Source organism: Leptodactylus fuscus, chromosome 2 (assembly GCF_031893055.1).
Source record: "Leptodactylus fuscus isolate aLepFus1 chromosome 2, aLepFus1.hap2, whole genome shotgun sequence".
Lineage (NCBI taxonomy): Eukaryota > Metazoa > Chordata > Amphibia > Anura > Leptodactylidae > Leptodactylus > Leptodactylus fuscus.
Window position 1 is genome coordinate 234,833,828 of NC_134266.1, and position 19,616 is coordinate 234,853,443.

General features: G+C 41.3%; 1 protein-coding gene across 1 annotated transcript; it reads left to right on the forward strand.

The window, feature by feature from the left end:
* Positions 1-12,816: 12,816 nt before the first annotated feature.
* NEUROD4 (neuronal differentiation 4) lies at positions 12,817-17,682 on the forward strand. The gene is made up of 2 exons (XM_075265784.1): positions 12,817-12,947; positions 16,184-17,682. Exon 2 carries the CDS (start codon positions 16,205-16,207, stop codon positions 17,153-17,155), a length of 951 nt encoding a protein of 316 aa, XP_075121885.1. The 5' UTR covers positions 12,817-12,947; positions 16,184-16,204; the 3' UTR covers positions 17,156-17,682.
* Positions 17,683-19,616: the final 1,934 nt, after the last annotated feature.

Consider the following 19,616-nt stretch of genomic DNA (forward strand, 5'->3'; position numbering starts at 1 on the left):
TCCCTATAGAACTCCTCCTTTTATTATCCAATTCAAGTCTCTAGTGGTGATCAGATCGTAAGCCAACAACCCCAGATCCCTCCTTTTGTTGGGAACACATAACTGGAAAGGTTAATGAGAAGAACATAGCAATTGAGAAGTGGGAGGCAGGAGAAGGAGGGAGAAAGGGAGTGGGGAGATGTTGCGGGGACGGTTGAAAACCTAAAAGCTAACAGATGGGCCGCTTTCAATTTGCATTCCCCTGAGAAGCCTTTAGCAAAGCAATACCTTCTGATCAGACTAGGGGTAAGGGGCTGTGACAAAGCAACAGGGGCACCGCACATGAGTTTCCACCAATAATGACACTGCTGCACCAAGCAATAACATGCAATCACCTAATATAGGATAAAGTCTAAAAGGCAAACTATATGTCTTAACAGTACATGCTTACGCTATAAGGAGCGATTGCAGAAGTCGTCCCTCTGTAGTCAACTTTCATAATGTTCTTAATGTAGTTACTTCAAGTAAAGTCAAGATAACCTGAAGTATATCTATGCATATATAGTAATTCCATAACTCTAGGAATAGCTGTGCTTATGAATGGAGAGTGATATAAGAACAAGCAGCCTGTCAAGGTGCCACTGCCACTTTAGCAACCTGTATTAAGTCATTGCAGACACAGGCTGCTGCTCATAAAGTGGTAAGTAAAGGGAATCCTGTATATATGATTCCACAAGTGTAGGTAAGTGTAGGTTCATTCATTGTTGTGATGTTCTTCCTATATAAAGAGGTTGGCATTAGAGATGAGCGAGTACTTTTCGGATCAGCCGATCCGAACAGCACGCTCCATAGAAATGAATGGATGCACCTGGTACTTCCACTTTGACGGCGGCCAGCCGCTTAACCCCCCGCGTGCCGGCTACGTCCATTCATTTCTATGCGAGCGTGCTGTTCGGATCGGCTGATCCGAACAGTACTCACTCATCTCTAGTTGGCATGTCTTTATAAGAATCCCCGGAGCAGATCTATAAATGTTTCCCATTCACTCATACTGTGCATTCTGTTCTTACCAGCACCATGATGGCTATGACAGGTCTCTTGACTTATTTGGGGTTTATCAGACAAATATGAATCTCAGTTCTTACGGCAATATGTGAATTTTCTACACTTTAAACTGCTTCTGTTATCTGACAGCTATTCTTCCTGATTCCCCCATAGACGTGCACTCTTGGCGTGGCCAATCATACATTCTCTTTTCAATGGAGAGAAAGAGGTAAGGGTCCTAGGATGATAAAATCCGACAAACCCATTCATTCATTTCCCTGATATCATCTAGTGGAGAAGAGTCAACAGGCCCCCATACACATAATACAGCCAGTCACAATGAAATTGCACAGATTTTTTTTTGGCGTACATATGGGGGCTTAGCGTTATAAGCAGGGTAATAACAAAAAAAGCAAATTGTTGCAAGTGGTGTTTTTGCATCGCTCTCATCCAGTGGCGTAACTAGGAACGGTGGGGCCCCGTGGTGAACTTTTGACATGCTGCCCCCCCCCCCGACCGGCACCGACGCCGAAGACCTCGACCGTCCCTCTCCTACACATTCCTGCGCATTCTATTATGCCCCATAGTGGCCCCTGCACACAGTATTATGCCCCATAGTGGCCCCTGCACACAGTATTATTCCCCATAGTGGCCCCTGCACACAGTATTATCCCCCATAGTGGCCCCTGCACACAGTATTGTGCCCCAATAGTGGCGCCTGCACACAGTATTGTACCCCAATAGTGTCCCCTGCACACAGTATTGTACCCCAATAGTGTCCCCTGTACACAGTATTGTACCCCAATAGTGTCCCCTGCACACAGTATTATCCCCCATAGTGGCCCCTGCACACTGTATTGTGCCCCAATAGTGTCCCCTGAACACAGTATTGTACCCCAATAGTGTCCCCTGCACACAGTATTGTACCCCAATAGTGGCCCCTGCACACAGTATTGTACCCCAATAGTGGCCCCTGCACACAGTATTATCCCCCATAGTGGACACCCATAAACAATTATTATACTCTGGGGTCTTTTCAGAAAAACACTGTTACTTACTTGTTCCCCGGCTCCTACGCTGTCTTCTCTGCTGCCGTCCTTCTGCTATGACGTCGGACGTCACATAACCCGGGACGCAGGCCGGGTTCATGTGACGTCAGAGACGTCAGAAAGGACATCAGGAAGGAGGCCTGGCAGGATCGTGGAGAGGTAACAGTGTTTTTTATGTTCCTTACCTCTCCCGGTCCGCCAATCATTATACGCGAGGGTACGAAAAGATCCCCGAGCATAATGATAGCAGTGGTAGTGGCTGTCACCGGACCCCTAATGTCCCGGGCCCTGTGGCAGCTGCCTCTGCTGCTATGGCGGTAGTTACGCCACTGCTCTCACCACTTTCCTGAAAGGAGGTGCAGTATGGGTGGGGGTCACCGGCGCTGCCAGCTTTGTGCTCCTTTACACCTGTTTACTAGTATAAATGATGCCTGAAATCTACACCAGCCATGACCCAAAGGAGATTACGCCATATTTATCAAGAGGCATGCACCTTGTCCAAAATGTGGCCAACACAGGGGATATATAGAAAGGTTCCGAAAATCTTCCTCTATATATGTATTTAAAGGGTAAGGCAGCTTTGTCTTTGAAGAGCCTGGAAAAGTTGGGTGACAACAACGTTTGCGTCCGACTTGAAAATCTACTGTATGTGTAATGTTGATTCTTTTTATTGCTTATAGGAAATTCTCTTTAGATTAAGTGAAAGTTGTCATTTCCATCTATATCACAGGGAACAGAAAATCCTGAGATTTGTGACTGTCTGTTCAGGATCATAAAGTAAACCAATCATTATCAATAGAGCAATAGAAGCGCATGAAGGAAAAGCACCAAGTGGGGAAAGAGCTGGCAATGGCCTGTGCTGGGAGTTCAGATGCAAATAGTGTCACATGCCTGCATTTAGAGTCAGGGGAAGTGGCAGATAAAGGACTTGTAAAGACTGGGCACTCAATTCAGAAATGTTGCTGCAGACACAGCCATGGAACAGATGTGACTGCCTTAGGACAATAGGACTTAGATGAGAGGCACGAGCAGAAACACAGGCAAGTGAGACAAAGGGAAGACAAGCTGACTTGTTAGACAGAACGCACGAGTAATAGCCGTTCCATATGTTCTCTTCCACCAGTTGGGTGAAAAAAGCCTCTGTCATAACACTGCAGGCTGTTTTCTTACAGACCCCTCTCCTCCATAGCCACCTCCATTGCCCCATTGTTGCCATCATGTGAAGCTGGAAAAATTAACCTGTTGCAACCATCTGCTCAAAGTTTAAAGCAGAGCGACAGATTTATGGCGCTAAACATGCTACTTCCAAATACTTATTACATGGGGTCATGCTCGGCCGCTACAATTAATCGCTTGTAATTTATAATGAATTTATTACCATTCTCTATCCAGAAAGTAATGTGTTTTTAGTATTATAAAGATCACAGAGGGGTGATGAGCTGGAACAGTTTGTCGAATTTTGTATCAGCCAGAGATGTAACAAGTAATAATGGGTCCCATAGCAAACCTTGTAATGGGGCCCGACATCACCAAGATCATCTTGTAGCAGAACTTGAAAAATGTCTGATTATTTTGCCACCTTTACAGGGATATCAAAACATAGCGATTTTACAGCAGAGATAATGCATATAATGATGTCAAAGTGATGTTTCAGTAGTGATATAATATGCTTAGTGATGTCATAGTATAGGAATTATGTACACAGTGACATCACAGTACAGGGATAATGTACACATTGATGTCAGAGTACAAAGATAGTATACACAGTGATATCACAGTGCAAGGATAATAAACACAGTGATGTCACAGTACAGGGATAATATACACAGTGATGTCACAGTACAGGTATAACAAGCACAGTGATGTCACAGTACAAGGATAACAAACACAGTGATATCACAGTACAGGGATAATACACACAGTGATATCACAGTACAGGGATAATACACACAGTGATGTCACAGTACATGGATAATACACACAGTGATGTCACAGTACAGGGATAACAAACCCAGTGATGTCACAGTACAGGGATAACAAACACAGTGATGTCACAGTACAGGGATAACAAACACAGTGATGTCACAGTATAGGCATAATACACAGTGATGTCACAGTACAGGGATAATATACACAGTGATGTCACAGTACAGAGATAATACACACAGTGATGTCACAGTACAGGGATAATACACACAGTGATGTCACAGTACAGGGATAACAAACACAGTGATGTCACAGTACAGGGATAATATATACAGTGATGTCACAGTACAGGGATAACAAACACAATGAAGTCACAGTACATGGATAACAAACTAACAAACACAGTGATGTCACAGTACAGGTATAACAAACACAGTGATGTCACAGTACAGAGATAATACACACAGTGATGTCACAGTACAGGGATAATACACACAGTGATGTCACAGTACAGGGATAATATACACAGTGATGTCACAGTACAGAGATAATACACACAGTGATGTCACAGTACAGGGATAATACACACAGTGATGTCACAGTACAGGGATAACAAACACAGTGATGTCACAGTACAGGGATAATATATACAGTGATGTCACAGTACAGGGATAACAAACACAATGAAGTCACAGTACATGGATAACAAACTAACAAACACAGTGATGTCACAGTACAGGTATAACAAACACAGTGATGTCACAGTACATGGATAATACACACAGTGATGTCACAGTATAGGGATAATACACACAGTGATGTCACAGTACAGGGATAACAAACACAGTGATGTCACAGTACAGGGATAATGCCCACTATGATATCATGCACCAGAAAAAGATGACTGTGTACACTGTGATATCACAGCATGTGAAGAAGATAATTCTAATAATGTCACATGCAGGTATTATGATGGAGGTGCTTTCAGTTTTCCACTACTTTTCCTAATAGCCAGGTCTCACTGGGAATGAGCCCCCTTAGTTGTGGGCCCCATTGTTAGATCTGCTACCCTGCTAGTCTTGCCTGAGATTGGTAACAATATATAAACAATATTTAAAGGACATTTTTATCTTATAAAGTGATAGAGTATCAGTAGGATACGCTGTCACTTTATAGCTGGTAGGAGAAGGTCCTCTGCAACCACTAGACCACTGAGCAAGTTTTTTCTTCTAAGTTTTCCTTATAGCGCAGTGTTCTTAGCCACCACTTGAATGGGGTCTCACTGCAATTCTCTGCATAGTCATAGGCTGGGCACCACTGCAGAAAAAGCAGTAAAGGGAAACTGTCAGCAATGTGCCCCTTTGCTTCTCAGGATCAGTGCAGGGCCCAGAGGTTGGATACCTACAGATCATGAAGTGATGGGACATCTTAGTGATATGATATCCCTTTATAAGATGGGAATCTTCCTGTAAGTTTAGATTCAAAGATGATTTGGAGATGATGTTCATTGGGAATGCTTGAAATATATGCTCTAGATATACTGTATGCATCAATATATTTATAGCGTTGCATACTACTATGACTAAAATGCTTTTCCACTAATAAAATGCATGTCTGACTGCCAGGGATCAGATCTCTGGGAACTCTTATGATCACAAGAGAGATCACTGTCTTGGAAGTCCCTCGAATCATATGGGGCATTAAAGAACCCCATTATTCATGACCACTGGGAATCCCAATGGTTGAACCTTCAGTTATTTGACACTCAGTCTATGGATAGGAGATGCTTGGTATCCATGGGAAAACTTATAGTTGAGACAACAATATACTGACATACAGTATGCTGTACTAGCGGTATATAGGCAAATAGAATACCCTTTACTCATATATTTGCCTAATGATAGCCTATGGGCAAATTAGATTTATCCATCAAGATTTTGCGTTCCCAAAATGTGGTATAATCCTGGTCCTAGCTATTAATGTCACATATTATACTGTGGTCTGGATGCCATAAGGTCCTTGATCACTCTAGCGGTGGGACAGACCAGTCATGTATTTTATTTCTTCTTTGTAGATGAAACTCTTAATACCTATTGTGGTGATAACTTTTACTATAACCAAGAAAATGTTTCCTATATGTTTGCCCTTGATGAAATACATGAGATTATCATATATGTGCAGATACAATTCTATCAAATGAGGTATTAGTTTGGGATCACTTTACTTTATGCCTGCAACTACAATCATATAGGATATATAGTCATATATAATCTGTATATTCCAAAGATCTATACTTTGTATCTATAGAGCTAGTAGAGGGGATTCACCAGATTCAAACATATAGCAACAGCGATTTACATCTTGCTTAGTGGAATTGCAAACATAGTCATTGTCTTATTCTTATTATTGGCAATAAGCCCTTTACAATCCGGAATATTGCAGTAATACAGTCAGAAGACAGGGGGCATTACCAATGTCAGTTATCATATATAGGTTTGAAGGCTGAAGGTTTATTATCAGCATAAACATAGAATAAGACATACTTGTATCCAAAGGCATAATTGAGCCCCAATAAAAAATATGCACACCTGCCTTGTGCATATTGGAATGCAATATATTTTATACACCAGAAAGACCTTTGAGGGCCCCTCAGGGTCCAGGGCCCAGTAGCAGTAATTTTCTCTGCAGCCCGGTGGCTATGCCCCTGCATGTATCCAAGGATTGGCACCCTTCTCCATAACTAAGTTCACCTGACCAAACTGGTGAGTTGACCAGCGGCCAAGGAGAGAGAGTTGTACACATCTCTTCTTTCATTCCTTGCTTGGATGTGGTCACCTCACAGGGAAAAAAAATGTGTGGTACACCTGTACTCAGATATCTATGACATATCTTTAAAATGAAATGTCTTTACTAGGCAGAGTTTGAAATAAAAAAAAAAAAAAATCAAAAGAAATAAAATGCTCATAAATACAAAATGTCAGGAAAATAATATTGATAAAATTTAGGCAGTGAGGTTTTGAAATCCAATGTGTATATATATATATATATATATATATATATATATATATATATATATATATATATATATATATATATATCCTTCAATATTTGTGGTGTCTTATAGATGTATTTCCCTTTTTCCCTTGGAACCATGAAGCAAATTCCACAAGAATTGTGTTCAACAATAGAGATGAGCGAACACTAAAATGTTCGAGGTTCGAAATTCGATTCGAACAGCCGCTCACTGTTCGAGTGTTCGAATGGGTTTCGAACCCCATTATAGTCTATGGGGAACATAAACTCGTTAAGGGGGAAACCCAAATTCGTGTCTGGAGGGTCACCAAGTCCACTATGACACCCCAGGAAATGATACCAACACCCTGGAATGACACTGGGACAGCAGGGGAAGCATGTCTGGGGGCATAAAAGTCACTTTATTTCATGGAAATCCCTGTCAGTTTGCGATTTTCGCAAGCTAACTTTTCCCCATAGAAATGCATTGGCCAGTGCTGATTGGCCAGAGTACGGAACTCGACCAATCAGCGCTGGCTCTGCTGGAGGAGGCGGAGTCTAAGATCGCTCCACACCAGTCTCCATTCAGGTCCGACCTTAGACTCCGCCTCCTCCGGCAGAGCCAGCGCTGATTGGCCGAAGGCTGGCCAATGCATTCCTATGCGAATGCAGAGACTTAGCAGTGCTGAGTCAGTTTTGCTCAACTACACATCTGATGCACACTCGGCACTGCTACATCAGATGTAGCAATCTGATGTAGCAGAGCCGAGGGTGCACTAGAACCCCTGTGCAAACTCAGTTCACGCTAATAGAATGCATTGGCCAGCGCTGATTGGCCAATGCATTCTATTAGCCCGATGAAGTAGAGCTGAATGTGTGTGCTAAGCACACTCATTCAGCACTGCTTCATCACGCCAATACAATGCATTAGCCAGTGCTGATTGGCCAGAGTACGGAATTCGGCCAATCAGCGCTGGCCAATGCATTCTATTAGCCCGATGAAGTAGAGCTGAATGTGTGTGCTAAGCACACACATTCAGCACTGCTTCATCACGCCAATACAATGCATTAGCCAGTGCTGATTGGCCAGAGTACGGAATTCGGCCAATCAGCGCTGGCTCTGCTGGAGGAGGCGGAGTCTAAGGTCGGACCTGAATGGAGACTGGTGTGGAGCGATCTTAGACTCCGCCTCCTCCAGCAGAGCCAGCGCTGATTGGTCGAGTTCCGTACTCTGGCCAATCAGCGCTGGCCAATGCATTCTATTAGCCCGATGAAGTAGAGCTGAATGTGTGTGCTTAGCACACACATTCAGCTCTACTTCATCAGGCTAATAGAATACATTGGCCAATCAGCGCTGGCCAATGCATTCTATTAGCTTGATGAAGCAGAGTGTGCACAAGGGTTCAAGCGCACCCTCGGCTCTGATGTAGCAGAGCTGAGGGTGCACAAGGGTTCAAGTGCACCCTCGGCTCTCCTACATCAGAGCCGAGGGTGCGCTTGAACCCTTGTGCAGCCTCGGCTCTGCTACATCAGAGCCGAGGGTGCGCTTGAACCCTTGTGCACACTCTGCTTCATCAAGCTAATAGAATGCATTGGCCAGCACTGATTGGCCAGAGTACGGAATTCGGCCAATCAGCGCTGGCCAATGCATCCCTATGGGAAAAAGTTTATCTCACAAAAATCACAATTACACACCCGATAGAGCCCCAAAAAGTTATTTTTAATAACATTCCCCCCTAAATAAAGGTTATCCCTAGCTATCCCTGCCTGTACAGCTATCCCTGTCTCATAGTCACAAAGTTCACATTCTCATATGACCCGGATTTGAAATCCACTATTCGTCTAAAATGGAGGTCACCTGATTTCGGCAGCCAATGACTTTTTCCAATTTTTTTCAATGCCCCCGGTGTCGTAGTTCCTGTCCCACCTCCCCTGCGCTGTTATTGGTGCAAAAAAGGCGCCAGGGAAGGTGGGAGGGGAATCGAATTTTGGCGCACTTTACCACGCGGTGTTCGATTCGATTCGAACATGGCGAACACCCTGATATCCGATCGAACATGTGTTCGATAGAACACTGTTCGCTCATCTCTATTCAACAACTTTATTGTATCTCTTCATGCTTGGCCTTTGTCACGGAGCAAAGGTATACGTCTTCCTCCGGATGGTCTTTTGAATCAACAGGGACGCAAGAGGTCGGGAGACAACAGCAATTTATTGTAATCCACAAAGTTAGTAGCCGGCGGCGGTCACATCAACCGTAATAACAATAAGTCCACAGAAGTCACAATCCAATGATAGCTTTGGTTCCTTGGTCCTGTAACTAAATTCTGGCTCTCTGCAGAGCTGTGCACAGGCCGGCTAACACATACTAACTCCTAGCTACATCTATATACTAAACTGTTACTTCCTATACCTGGGGGTGGGAAGGGCTGAGTCACAGATCCTTCCCCCCTCACCTATGCCAAGGAGAGCAGACTCCCTGTCTCTTTTGAACAATGCACAGTCCAACATCTTCTTGGAGACCAGATTATCTCCACCCATTGTCCTCACTGATCCTCACTAGTTAGAGGGATTTGCATACAATGTGCTAACACACTAGACCCGAATCAGCCAACTACACACTGATGTTTACAACAGGTTAGAGAATACATTCCACATGAAATATATATTACACATTGCCTATAGTATAGACTCTAACCATCCCGTGACAACCCCTCCCCCTCTCAAAACATGTGCATGACACAATTGGCCTACACAGGTAAATTGGGGAATGCACATCAGTCTCTATAGCTCATATTTCCTCCTGCCGGGATAACCCATCTGTGTTCTGGTGTTGGTTCCCTCGGCGGTACTGAATGGTAAAGTTGTAGGTTTGAAGGGCTGGCATCTGGCAGAAAATCCGGTGGATCCATGTTGGCTTCTCCCTGAGCTTGGCTTCGGGTCACTGCTCCCACAAAGTGGCACTGTAGATTTCCAACATCGTTGCCTAACAGAACATCGGCCGGCAGCCCGCTCATCACACCAATTGTGCATCGTTTTGGTCCATAACCATAGTCGAGTTCCACGGTAGCTTTAGGAATACGTCTTTGAGTACCCCCTGCCAACTTGATAGAAATGCCAGGACCCTCCTCTAGGGCCTCGGGTCGCACAACTCGGGGGTCCGCTACCGTTAGGAAAGCTCCCGAGTCCCGGAATCCAACAACTGTTCGGCCATCCAGTAGGACCTCCTGCAAGTGCTTCCTCTGAAGGTTTGCGGGATGTGTGGCGGAAGGCTGAATCCCATAGACCCCTGGAGGTGGAACAGATGTGTCATTCATGGAGTCATCTGGAAATGGGGCCAAACTTTCTGTCCTAGGAGTGGTTCCCAGGTAGTGAATAGGCCGGGATGCCACGGTGGCCCGTGCCCCCATGTTAACAGGGCAACTAGCTTGCAAATGTCCAGGCCGCCCGCACCCAAAACATCTGCGCTCTAGCATTCTTCCAGTAGGTCGTTGTCTAGGGACAGGGTTGTTCATAGCTGGAGGCCGATGGGCTGGGGCAGGGGTAGAGGGGGAATTGTAATCCTGAGGCCGGGCACGAAAGGTGGTTGGCTGGCTGAAGGGTGTCTGGCGGACTGTGGTAGTTTTCCGCTCCTCTGCAAACAACCTCTTCCACTGCGGCTTGATGGTCAGGCCCTCATCTGCAAGAGAAGCAGCTTGCTCAACTGTGGCTGGGTTCCGTTCCAGCACCCACTCACGGATCTCAGCGGGGCACTGGGAAAAGAACTGTTCCTTAAGTATGACTTGGAGGATCTTATCGACTGTGACAGCCTCCTCTCCTTCTAGCTAGCGCTTGCATGCTTGCTTCAACTTGTGGGCGAACATGTGGAAGGAGCTTCCCCCATTGTAAGACAAAGAGCGGAACTGAACTCGGTAGGTCTCTGGAGTGACTGCATAATACTTCTGCACCGCTCTTTTAATGGCCTCATAGTCCCGCTGATCACTAGGGTCCATGGCTCTGAGAGCTTCCGCAGCCCCATCTCGTAGGTGCCCCACCAGATACCGGACCCAATCCTTCTCTGGGACTTCCATCAGGTGGCACTGGTGTTCGAAGTCCTGAAAATATCCATCAACATCCCCAGCCGCTTCATCAAAGGTCTTGAAGTGTTTATGGGAGACATATGGTGGTTCTCTCACTGTTGGGCTGGGGGTCGACGTTTGATTATAATTCCTCATAGTTATCTCAGCCATTCGCATTTCATGCGCCATTCTTTCCTTTTCATGCGCCATTCTCTGTTCCTCCTTCTCCGTTTCCTGAGCCCTCTGTAATGCTCTACTCCTTTGCTCTGCAGTTGCTCCTAGCCCCAGCACTGCCAATTCCTCCTCATACAAAACAACCCATCTGCTCTTTTGGGTCTGTACCTGCCACTCCTGTATCTCTACTGTCTCCTGGGGGCAGCCCTCCTCATGGTCGCTTTGCAGGGTCATCTCCTCCAGTGCCTCGATCAGTTGCTCTTTCGTTCTTCCCTGGTAACTCAGGTTTAGTTCCCGGGCCCTTACTTGTAGACTTGCCATAGTCCAGTTCCTGTATTCTGAGGTTGTGGCTCCATTAATCGCTGGGCTGCTGTAGTCCATCTCGCTATCAGCTGTTGATCCCACCGCTGCCAACCAGTTGTCACGGAGCAAAGGTATACGTCTTCCTCCGGATGGTCTTTTGAATCAACAGGGACGCAAGAGGTCGGGAGACAACAGCAATTTATTGTAATCCACAAAGTTAGTAGCCGGCGGCGGTCACATCAACCGTAATAACAATAAGTCCACAGAAGTCACAATCCAATGATAGCTTTGGTTCCTTGGTCCTGTAACTAAATTCTGGCTCTCTGCAGAGCTGTGCACAGGCCGGCTAACACATACTAACTCCTAGCTACATCTATATACTAAACTGTTACTTCCTATACCTGGGGGTGGGAAGGGCTGAGTCACAGATCCTTCCCCCCTCACCTATGCCAAGGAGAGCAGACTCCCTGTCTCTTTTGAACAATGCACAGTCCAACATCTTCTTGGAGACCAGATTATCTCCACCCATTGTCCTCACTGATCCTCACTAGTTAGAGGGATTTGCATACAATGTGCTAACACACTAGACCCGAATCAGCCAACTACACACTGATGTTTACAACAGGTTAGAGAATACATTCCACATGAAATATATATTACACATTGCCTATAGTATAGACTCTAACCATCCCGTGACAGCCTTTAACATTGTTTCCTTATAAATGTTATGTAAACTGTTGTAAATGTTTTTTGAAAAAATAAATAATTAAAGTGAGAATTTAAAATAAATAAATAAAATAAAATTGTGTTCAAGCAAACGAAAATATTGTGCAATAAAAATATGAACCTGGCTACATAAAAAATAATAGTAACAATAATAATAATAATAATAATAATAATAATATATTATTATTATTAATAATAATAATCAATACTATATTCATTTTTGTACTGTATAAAAAATATTTACTTGTAGAAGCCCATTCTGTACATGATCCCAGATAAAACACAAGTATGATGATTATATAATAAGCCACTTCTATAAGAATTACCTATATACCAATCTGAACATGTGCCTAGATTTCACAGTTCTGCATTTCAACTCTTTCTCAACACAGATGCAAATAAATGTACTGGCCAAGGAAGGGTTAAAAGCTGCAGCAGAAAAGCCAAGACCACCAAAACCTGGAGCTCAGCCTCCTAAGAGGGGCCGGGCTTAGATACAACCTTAGTAAAGGGGAAGGAGCTGTGAGGTTGCAGTGGTCGCAGACTCTGGAGCAGCAGCCAGTCACAAGGAGCTGTCCAGCCTTCCCTGAGCCTGAACTCACTCAGGAGACAGCATCTCCTTAGCCCAGCACTTCTAGTGGGAGCTGCAAATCTTCAACTTTTTCACAAGATTAAGGTAAAACATACTCAGTGTCATGCTTTTATTTTACATTGCCCTTTTTATATATTGTTGTACATCTTTATTATTATCATAATTTGCCAAAAAGTTTGGTGACCAGATGGATAGTATTTCTCCAGAATGATTTCTGTATTCTTTGTCACTATCTATCTATCTATCTATCTATCTATCTATCTATCTGTCTATCTCCTATCTATCTATCTATCTATCTATCTATCTATCTATCTCCTATCTATCTATCTATCTGTCTATAGAAGGCTTGAGATACTTGCAATGATCATATAGTGTAGTCACATTGTATGAAAAGAAGTCGTTATCAAGTTCTTCAACACTATAAGAAGCAGTTTTACAATCTAATCCAATAATTTTGTCCCTGTACGTATTGAATTGCATTGGGTTTTCTCCACTGTAGAATTGATGATTACCAATACTTACAAAATAATAATATAATAATACAAAAACAACGATAACAACAGATAAAGGCTGTCGAACAGCTGGAAAGCTTTATAAGGACAGTCTAGAAGAGAAGAAACTTGAGTAGAGGTGCAAGGTACCCCCAGCCTGCACTCTGCCTTGGCCAGAATATTTACCCATTGGATTAGGACAACTAACAAAGTCTTGATATATTGAGGGGAAGCAGTCAGATACAGACAGGCAGCCAATGACTGCTTACCCATCAGCATATCAGCAGGCAGGGAAATGGCGGAGAATTTGATTTTCCTGCAAACCTGAGCGTTCATAAGCTGCATCCTATCTCCTATAACACAATGGAATCTGATATCTAGTATATGTTACTATTATAGATTATACGTTTTGTAGTCCTTTAGTCCAGTAAAGTTAACCCTTGTTATAAGAGCAGGATACTGTGAGATAACATGTAGGGCTCAGATTAGATAACCCAACAATACTACCTATTATACAACAGATATTATACATGAGTTAAAATAGAACAGAACGGTTAATCTCAGGCTTCCATATTGACCATTGGGTCAAACAGATACAGATGAAGCTATGTAACATTATGCTTATTTATCCCCTTTTTTTTTTTTTTTTTAATGTAGATTGTGAGCCTCTCATAGAGGTCACAATGTACATTTTCCCCTATCAGTATGTCTTTGGAATATGGGATGGAAATCCATGCAAACACGGGGAGAACATACAAACTCCTTGCATATTTATCCCTTTTTATCATATACCAAAATGTTCCTTACGTAATAACAATCACCTATCACATTTCATTGTACGTTTACAGTAGTGATAGTGACATTATAGTACCTTATACAAAGAATCCTTACGCCACAGTAAGTTAATGTCAAATAATGAGGCTAAATTTTAGTTTGTTACATAGTTATTTTTCCCAAACTCCCAGTCTCCCTCTTTTGGACAGTCCCTCCTTTTTATCCCCCTGCCGCTCCTGGCTCCATAAATATCCCTCTTTTTGATTTAGGGACAATATATGCATTAATAAACGTCATTATTATTACAGAAGTGGAATTATATATTGTTCTAGAAAGTATCTAGACTTGTATAATATGTCATATTTGGTTCATTTAAGACCATAAACTATCCAGATTCAGATATTGTTTGTACTAATGTTTTAATAAAAAGCAATTCAATGCACAGTTATGGCAACACATGTTAGCTTTCTTCCAGTAAACCATAACTTTAATAAATCTTTGATAGCCCGAAAACTTCTGTGATGTGTATACAGTACCATATATTACAATTGCATGTGTGCCCAAATGCATACAGGAAATTATTTGATGAATTTTGATAACTGCACAGGTTTAGCAATAGTATCTGACAATAGAGGGTTATTACATTAGTTTGAATCATTGTCAGACCTATGGAATAGATTTCTTTCATTGATGTAAAATGTATCATTATGCCCTATTTATCTATCTATCTATCTATCTATCTATCTATCTATCTATCTATCCAATTATCTATCTATCTATCTATCTATCTATCTATCTATCTGTCACCTATCTATCTATCTATCTATCTATCCATCATTCTATCTATCTATCTATCTATCTATCTATCTATCCATCATTCTATCTATCTATCTATCTATCTATCTATCTATCTATCTATCTATCTCATATCTATCTGTCTCTCTATCCCATTATCTATCTATCTATCTATCTATCTATCTATCTATCTATCTATCTATCTATCCATCATTCTATCTATCTATCTATCTATCATTCTATTTATCTCATATCTATCTATCTATCTATCTATCTATCTCTCTCATATCTATCTATCATTCCATCTATCTATCTATCTCATATCTATCTCATATCTATCTATCTATCATTCCATCTATCTATCTATCTATCTATCTATCTATCTAATATCTATCTCATTATCTATCTATCTATCTATCTATCTATCCATCTATCTATTATCTATCTATCTATCTATCTATCTATCTATCCATCATTCTATCTATCATTCTATCTATCTATCTATCTATCATTCTATCTATCTATCCATCATTCTATCTATCATTCTATCTATCTCATATCTATCTACCTATCTATCATTCTATCTATCTATCTATCTATCTATCTATCTATCTATCTATCTATCTCATATCTATCTATCATTCCATCTATCTATCTCATATCTATCTATCTATCTATCTATCTATCTATCTCCTATCTATCTATCTATCTATCTATCTATCTATCTATCTATCTATCTATCTATCATGTTGCACACTGTCCACAGGCTGTGAAAATCTAACCAGAGCATGTGTCTTGTAGGCATTGCTGGAAAGTTTCTACTTATTTCTTAGAAGCTGCATATCACGTCTGGCCAAACCAAATTCAGAAGAAATGAGACAGAGAATGTGTCATTGTGTAGCAATTATATTACATGATATCATATAGTTGATACCCAATGACACACTCTCTTAAGGGCACTATATGTTTTTAATATTCACTTGTACAGTAATATATGATAATTTGTGTGCACTAGCATTATACTAATATACTTCCATGTATTGGTATATTTTATTAGAGTTATATGTTGATAACAATAAAGATCCATAAAAGGTCTTTCCACTGTATAACATATGATACATTATAGCCTTTGCCGAGTATTAGAAAGGTTGGCATAGTGTATAAAAATAATACATTTAATATGTTTATATGCCTACAAGCTACAAAACATGAATGATTTTACTAGATTATATTGAAGTTTTGGTTTGTCATTTGTTGCAGAAGTCATATCAGATTCCTGAAATGTCTGAGATGGTCAGTGTGCATGGGTGGATGGAAGAGGCTCTAAGTTCTCAAGACGAAATGAAGGAATCCAGTCAAAGACAGTCTGCCTATGACATGCTATCAGGTCTCAGTCATGAAGAACGTGGAAGCATTGATGGGGAAGAAGACGAAGAAGAAGAGGATGATGGAGAAAAACCAAAGAAGAGAGGTCCAAAGAAAAAGAAGATGACCAAGGCCAGGCTTGAGAGGTTCCGTGTACGAAGAGTCAAAGCTAATGCCAGGGAACGCACAAGAATGCATGGACTAAATGATGCACTGGATAACCTGAGGCGGGTAATGCCTTGCTACTCCAAAACACAAAAGTTATCCAAGATTGAGACCCTTAGACTGGCAAGAAACTACATATGGGCGTTATCTGAAGTCCTGGAACGTGGCCAAACTGCAGAAGGGAAGGGGTTTCTGGAAATGCTCTGCAAAGGACTGTCACAGCCCACAAGCAATCTAGTAGCAGGCTGTCTACAACTAGGACCCCAACCCATGTTCTTAGACAAACATGAAGACAAAACAAGCATTTGTGACTCATCTCTTACATCTCATGCCTACAGTTACCAGTCTCCTGGTCTGCCAAGTCCTCCATATGGTAATATTGAAGCACACCACTTGCACTTGAAACCCCCAACTTTCAAAACTGTTGTGGATCCAATGGTAAACCACACCTTAAATTGTACTACACCTCCTTATGATGGGGCTCTTACTCCTCCACTGAGCATTACTGGCAACTTTTCCTTAAAGCAAGATGGATCACCTGATTTGGACAAATCCTATGCTTTCCGATCACATTATGCGTCTCTTGGGCTTAGTAGTTCTCATGGTCATGGCTCACACTTTCAAACTGCTGTTCCCAGATATGAAATACCCATTGACATGGCCTACGACGCGTACCCACATCATACCATATTTACTGAGTGAATGATCTCAGTAGAATGAAACTTGTAACTTGACTTTATATAAGTACAAAATAGCCAGAACTTTCATCTTCAGAAGAAGCCGCCATCACCTGAAACTGCCTCTGACTCTTTATTATACCTAGCAGATATTGCTACTATGTCCATGAATCGGGGTATCTTTTGTATATTATTTTTAACAATTTTTCTATCTCTGTTTAACCTATTGCCATTACAAACTGTATGACTTTGTATGTCTACTCTTGAAAAGGTTATACAATATTTAGTTGTTCTAATGTCATATACCCGAACACAACCCAACATTTTAGTAAAATCTCATGTCCCATTCCCAGCAAGAGGAGAATAGTTTAAAACAGACCAAAAGGAGGAACAGACAACATTGTAACTTATATGTCACCACTTTGCACATAACTATATGAATTGCACTTTGCTGTGTGAAAGATTCACAATATATGATATATTTCAGCAAGACTTATAGTCCATTGATGTTATTCGGATGAACAAAATAATCAAAACACATACATGTCTATGGAAAATTTTTGCTACAGTGTATCAGCATAATTCGTTCATGGAATTCTGTAGCCATTTTGTAGTATCTAGGGCTCTGTTCACATAGGTGTTTCCCTAACCTAGAGGATCGATACCCTTATGGAAACCTTAGAGACTTTATATGCAATCCGCTTCACATTGGAAATCATGAGAGTACTGTGAAGTAAACCAAAAAAAATGCTGTATATTTACTGTTCCAAAAACAGTCAAAAGTAACAAAAACAAGAACCAATGGATTGACGTAACACAACCTAAAAATTAAGCACATTTATTTATTATTTTTTTTATTTATTTTGTTACAATGTTTGTTAAATAATGTGAACGCATAGATGTGATCCCATTGTTGTTAATATGGCTTTTTGATATTATCGTTTTATATGTTTTATTCGTCTTCTGTTACAATTTTATTTATTCTCGTTATGTTTAATTTATATTATTTATTTTAATTTATTTTTGCATGGTTTGCTGTTTCCTTACGGCTCCTTGAACCGTTCATGGATTATAATCTAGTGGTTAAAATACTGAATGAAGGTTTTATTGTACAGTATGTTAAGGCTTCATAGAGGACCTCCTAAATTCAGTGAAATATGGTTTATATTTTACTATTAACTTAAGGTTATTTTTGCAGAAGTGATAAACTTTAGCACACTATTGGAAATATTGTTGTACTGGACAGGATGTGAAGCGAGTATCTCTAGAGACTAGAGATGAGCGAATAGTATTTGATCAAAATACCCCGCTCCCATAGGAATGCGTGTAAGCGGCCGAACACCAAGGGGTTAAGCACATCAAATATTCACTGTGCTTAACCCCTTGGTGTTCAGCCGCTTACACGCATTCCTATGGGAGCGAGGTATTCGATCAAATACTACTCGCTCATCTCTACTTGGGACGTTTAAGAAGCTCATTTTGTAGCATTCATATTACAGCTTTAATACTTGGACCCCACTTAGATCATTGGAGGGTTCTATGGTCATCTAAATTCAGTTTCGTAGAACCTGAGGTGGTCCAGGTATTTATTACAAGAGCTAAAATGCAGCCAAATTACAGCAACCTACAACTGGCCTTAGTCTAAACTGCATTTCTAGCTAAAAAAATAAAGCAACCGAAGAATTGCTTAGTGATAATTTAGAAATTGTCCTCCAGACAGAAATTGATTATCTTGTCTGTTAATTCCATCATTATCTCGGATAAAAAAAGGACAAACCCACCAGCTATATTTGAGATATTCGATTGCAATCGTGTCATTGTCCTTCAGTAACATAACAAGTCTTGTAGTCAAAAACAGGTCTCAAAACTTGCAATTCCTGAAAATCACCCTTGTAGCTTAGGCATGCTAGCAGAATACAGGTAACCTATATAACTGACACTATGCAATATGTTCTATTCATTGTGCTACAGTTGCTACAAAATCTCATCTTCTCTCTCTCTGTTCTTCCAAGCTGTGCCATTTGCTAACCTTCTACTCCTACCCACGTAGACTCATGCATTATATTTTGTGTAAATTACATTAGATATACATGCGGATATTGTTATTCTTAGGGATGAAACCAGTCACAAGGACAATTCCTGAGACCTCTGTTTTATACTGGATATAGGAAAAGTTTTATTCTTTTGTAAAGAAGTGGAAAAAAAAAAATTTTGGACACCAATAAAGTTCTGAAACTTGTTAATTGTGGTTGTGTAGTATTTACTTCCGTTGCTTTTGCTATGTGAACACTGGGTTCCAGTGCCATCAGTGCCATCAGTGCTGATATGGGTGACTGCCAGGTGCCAGCTGATTGTCTCCCACACAGATCTGGCATTGTGTTATACTGCTAGCACAATGAAGACAATATGTTATATCAGGAAGATGCTGCATACACTGCTGTGAATTAAAACTTAAAAATCGTTTCATATTTGTTGTTTAACTGACT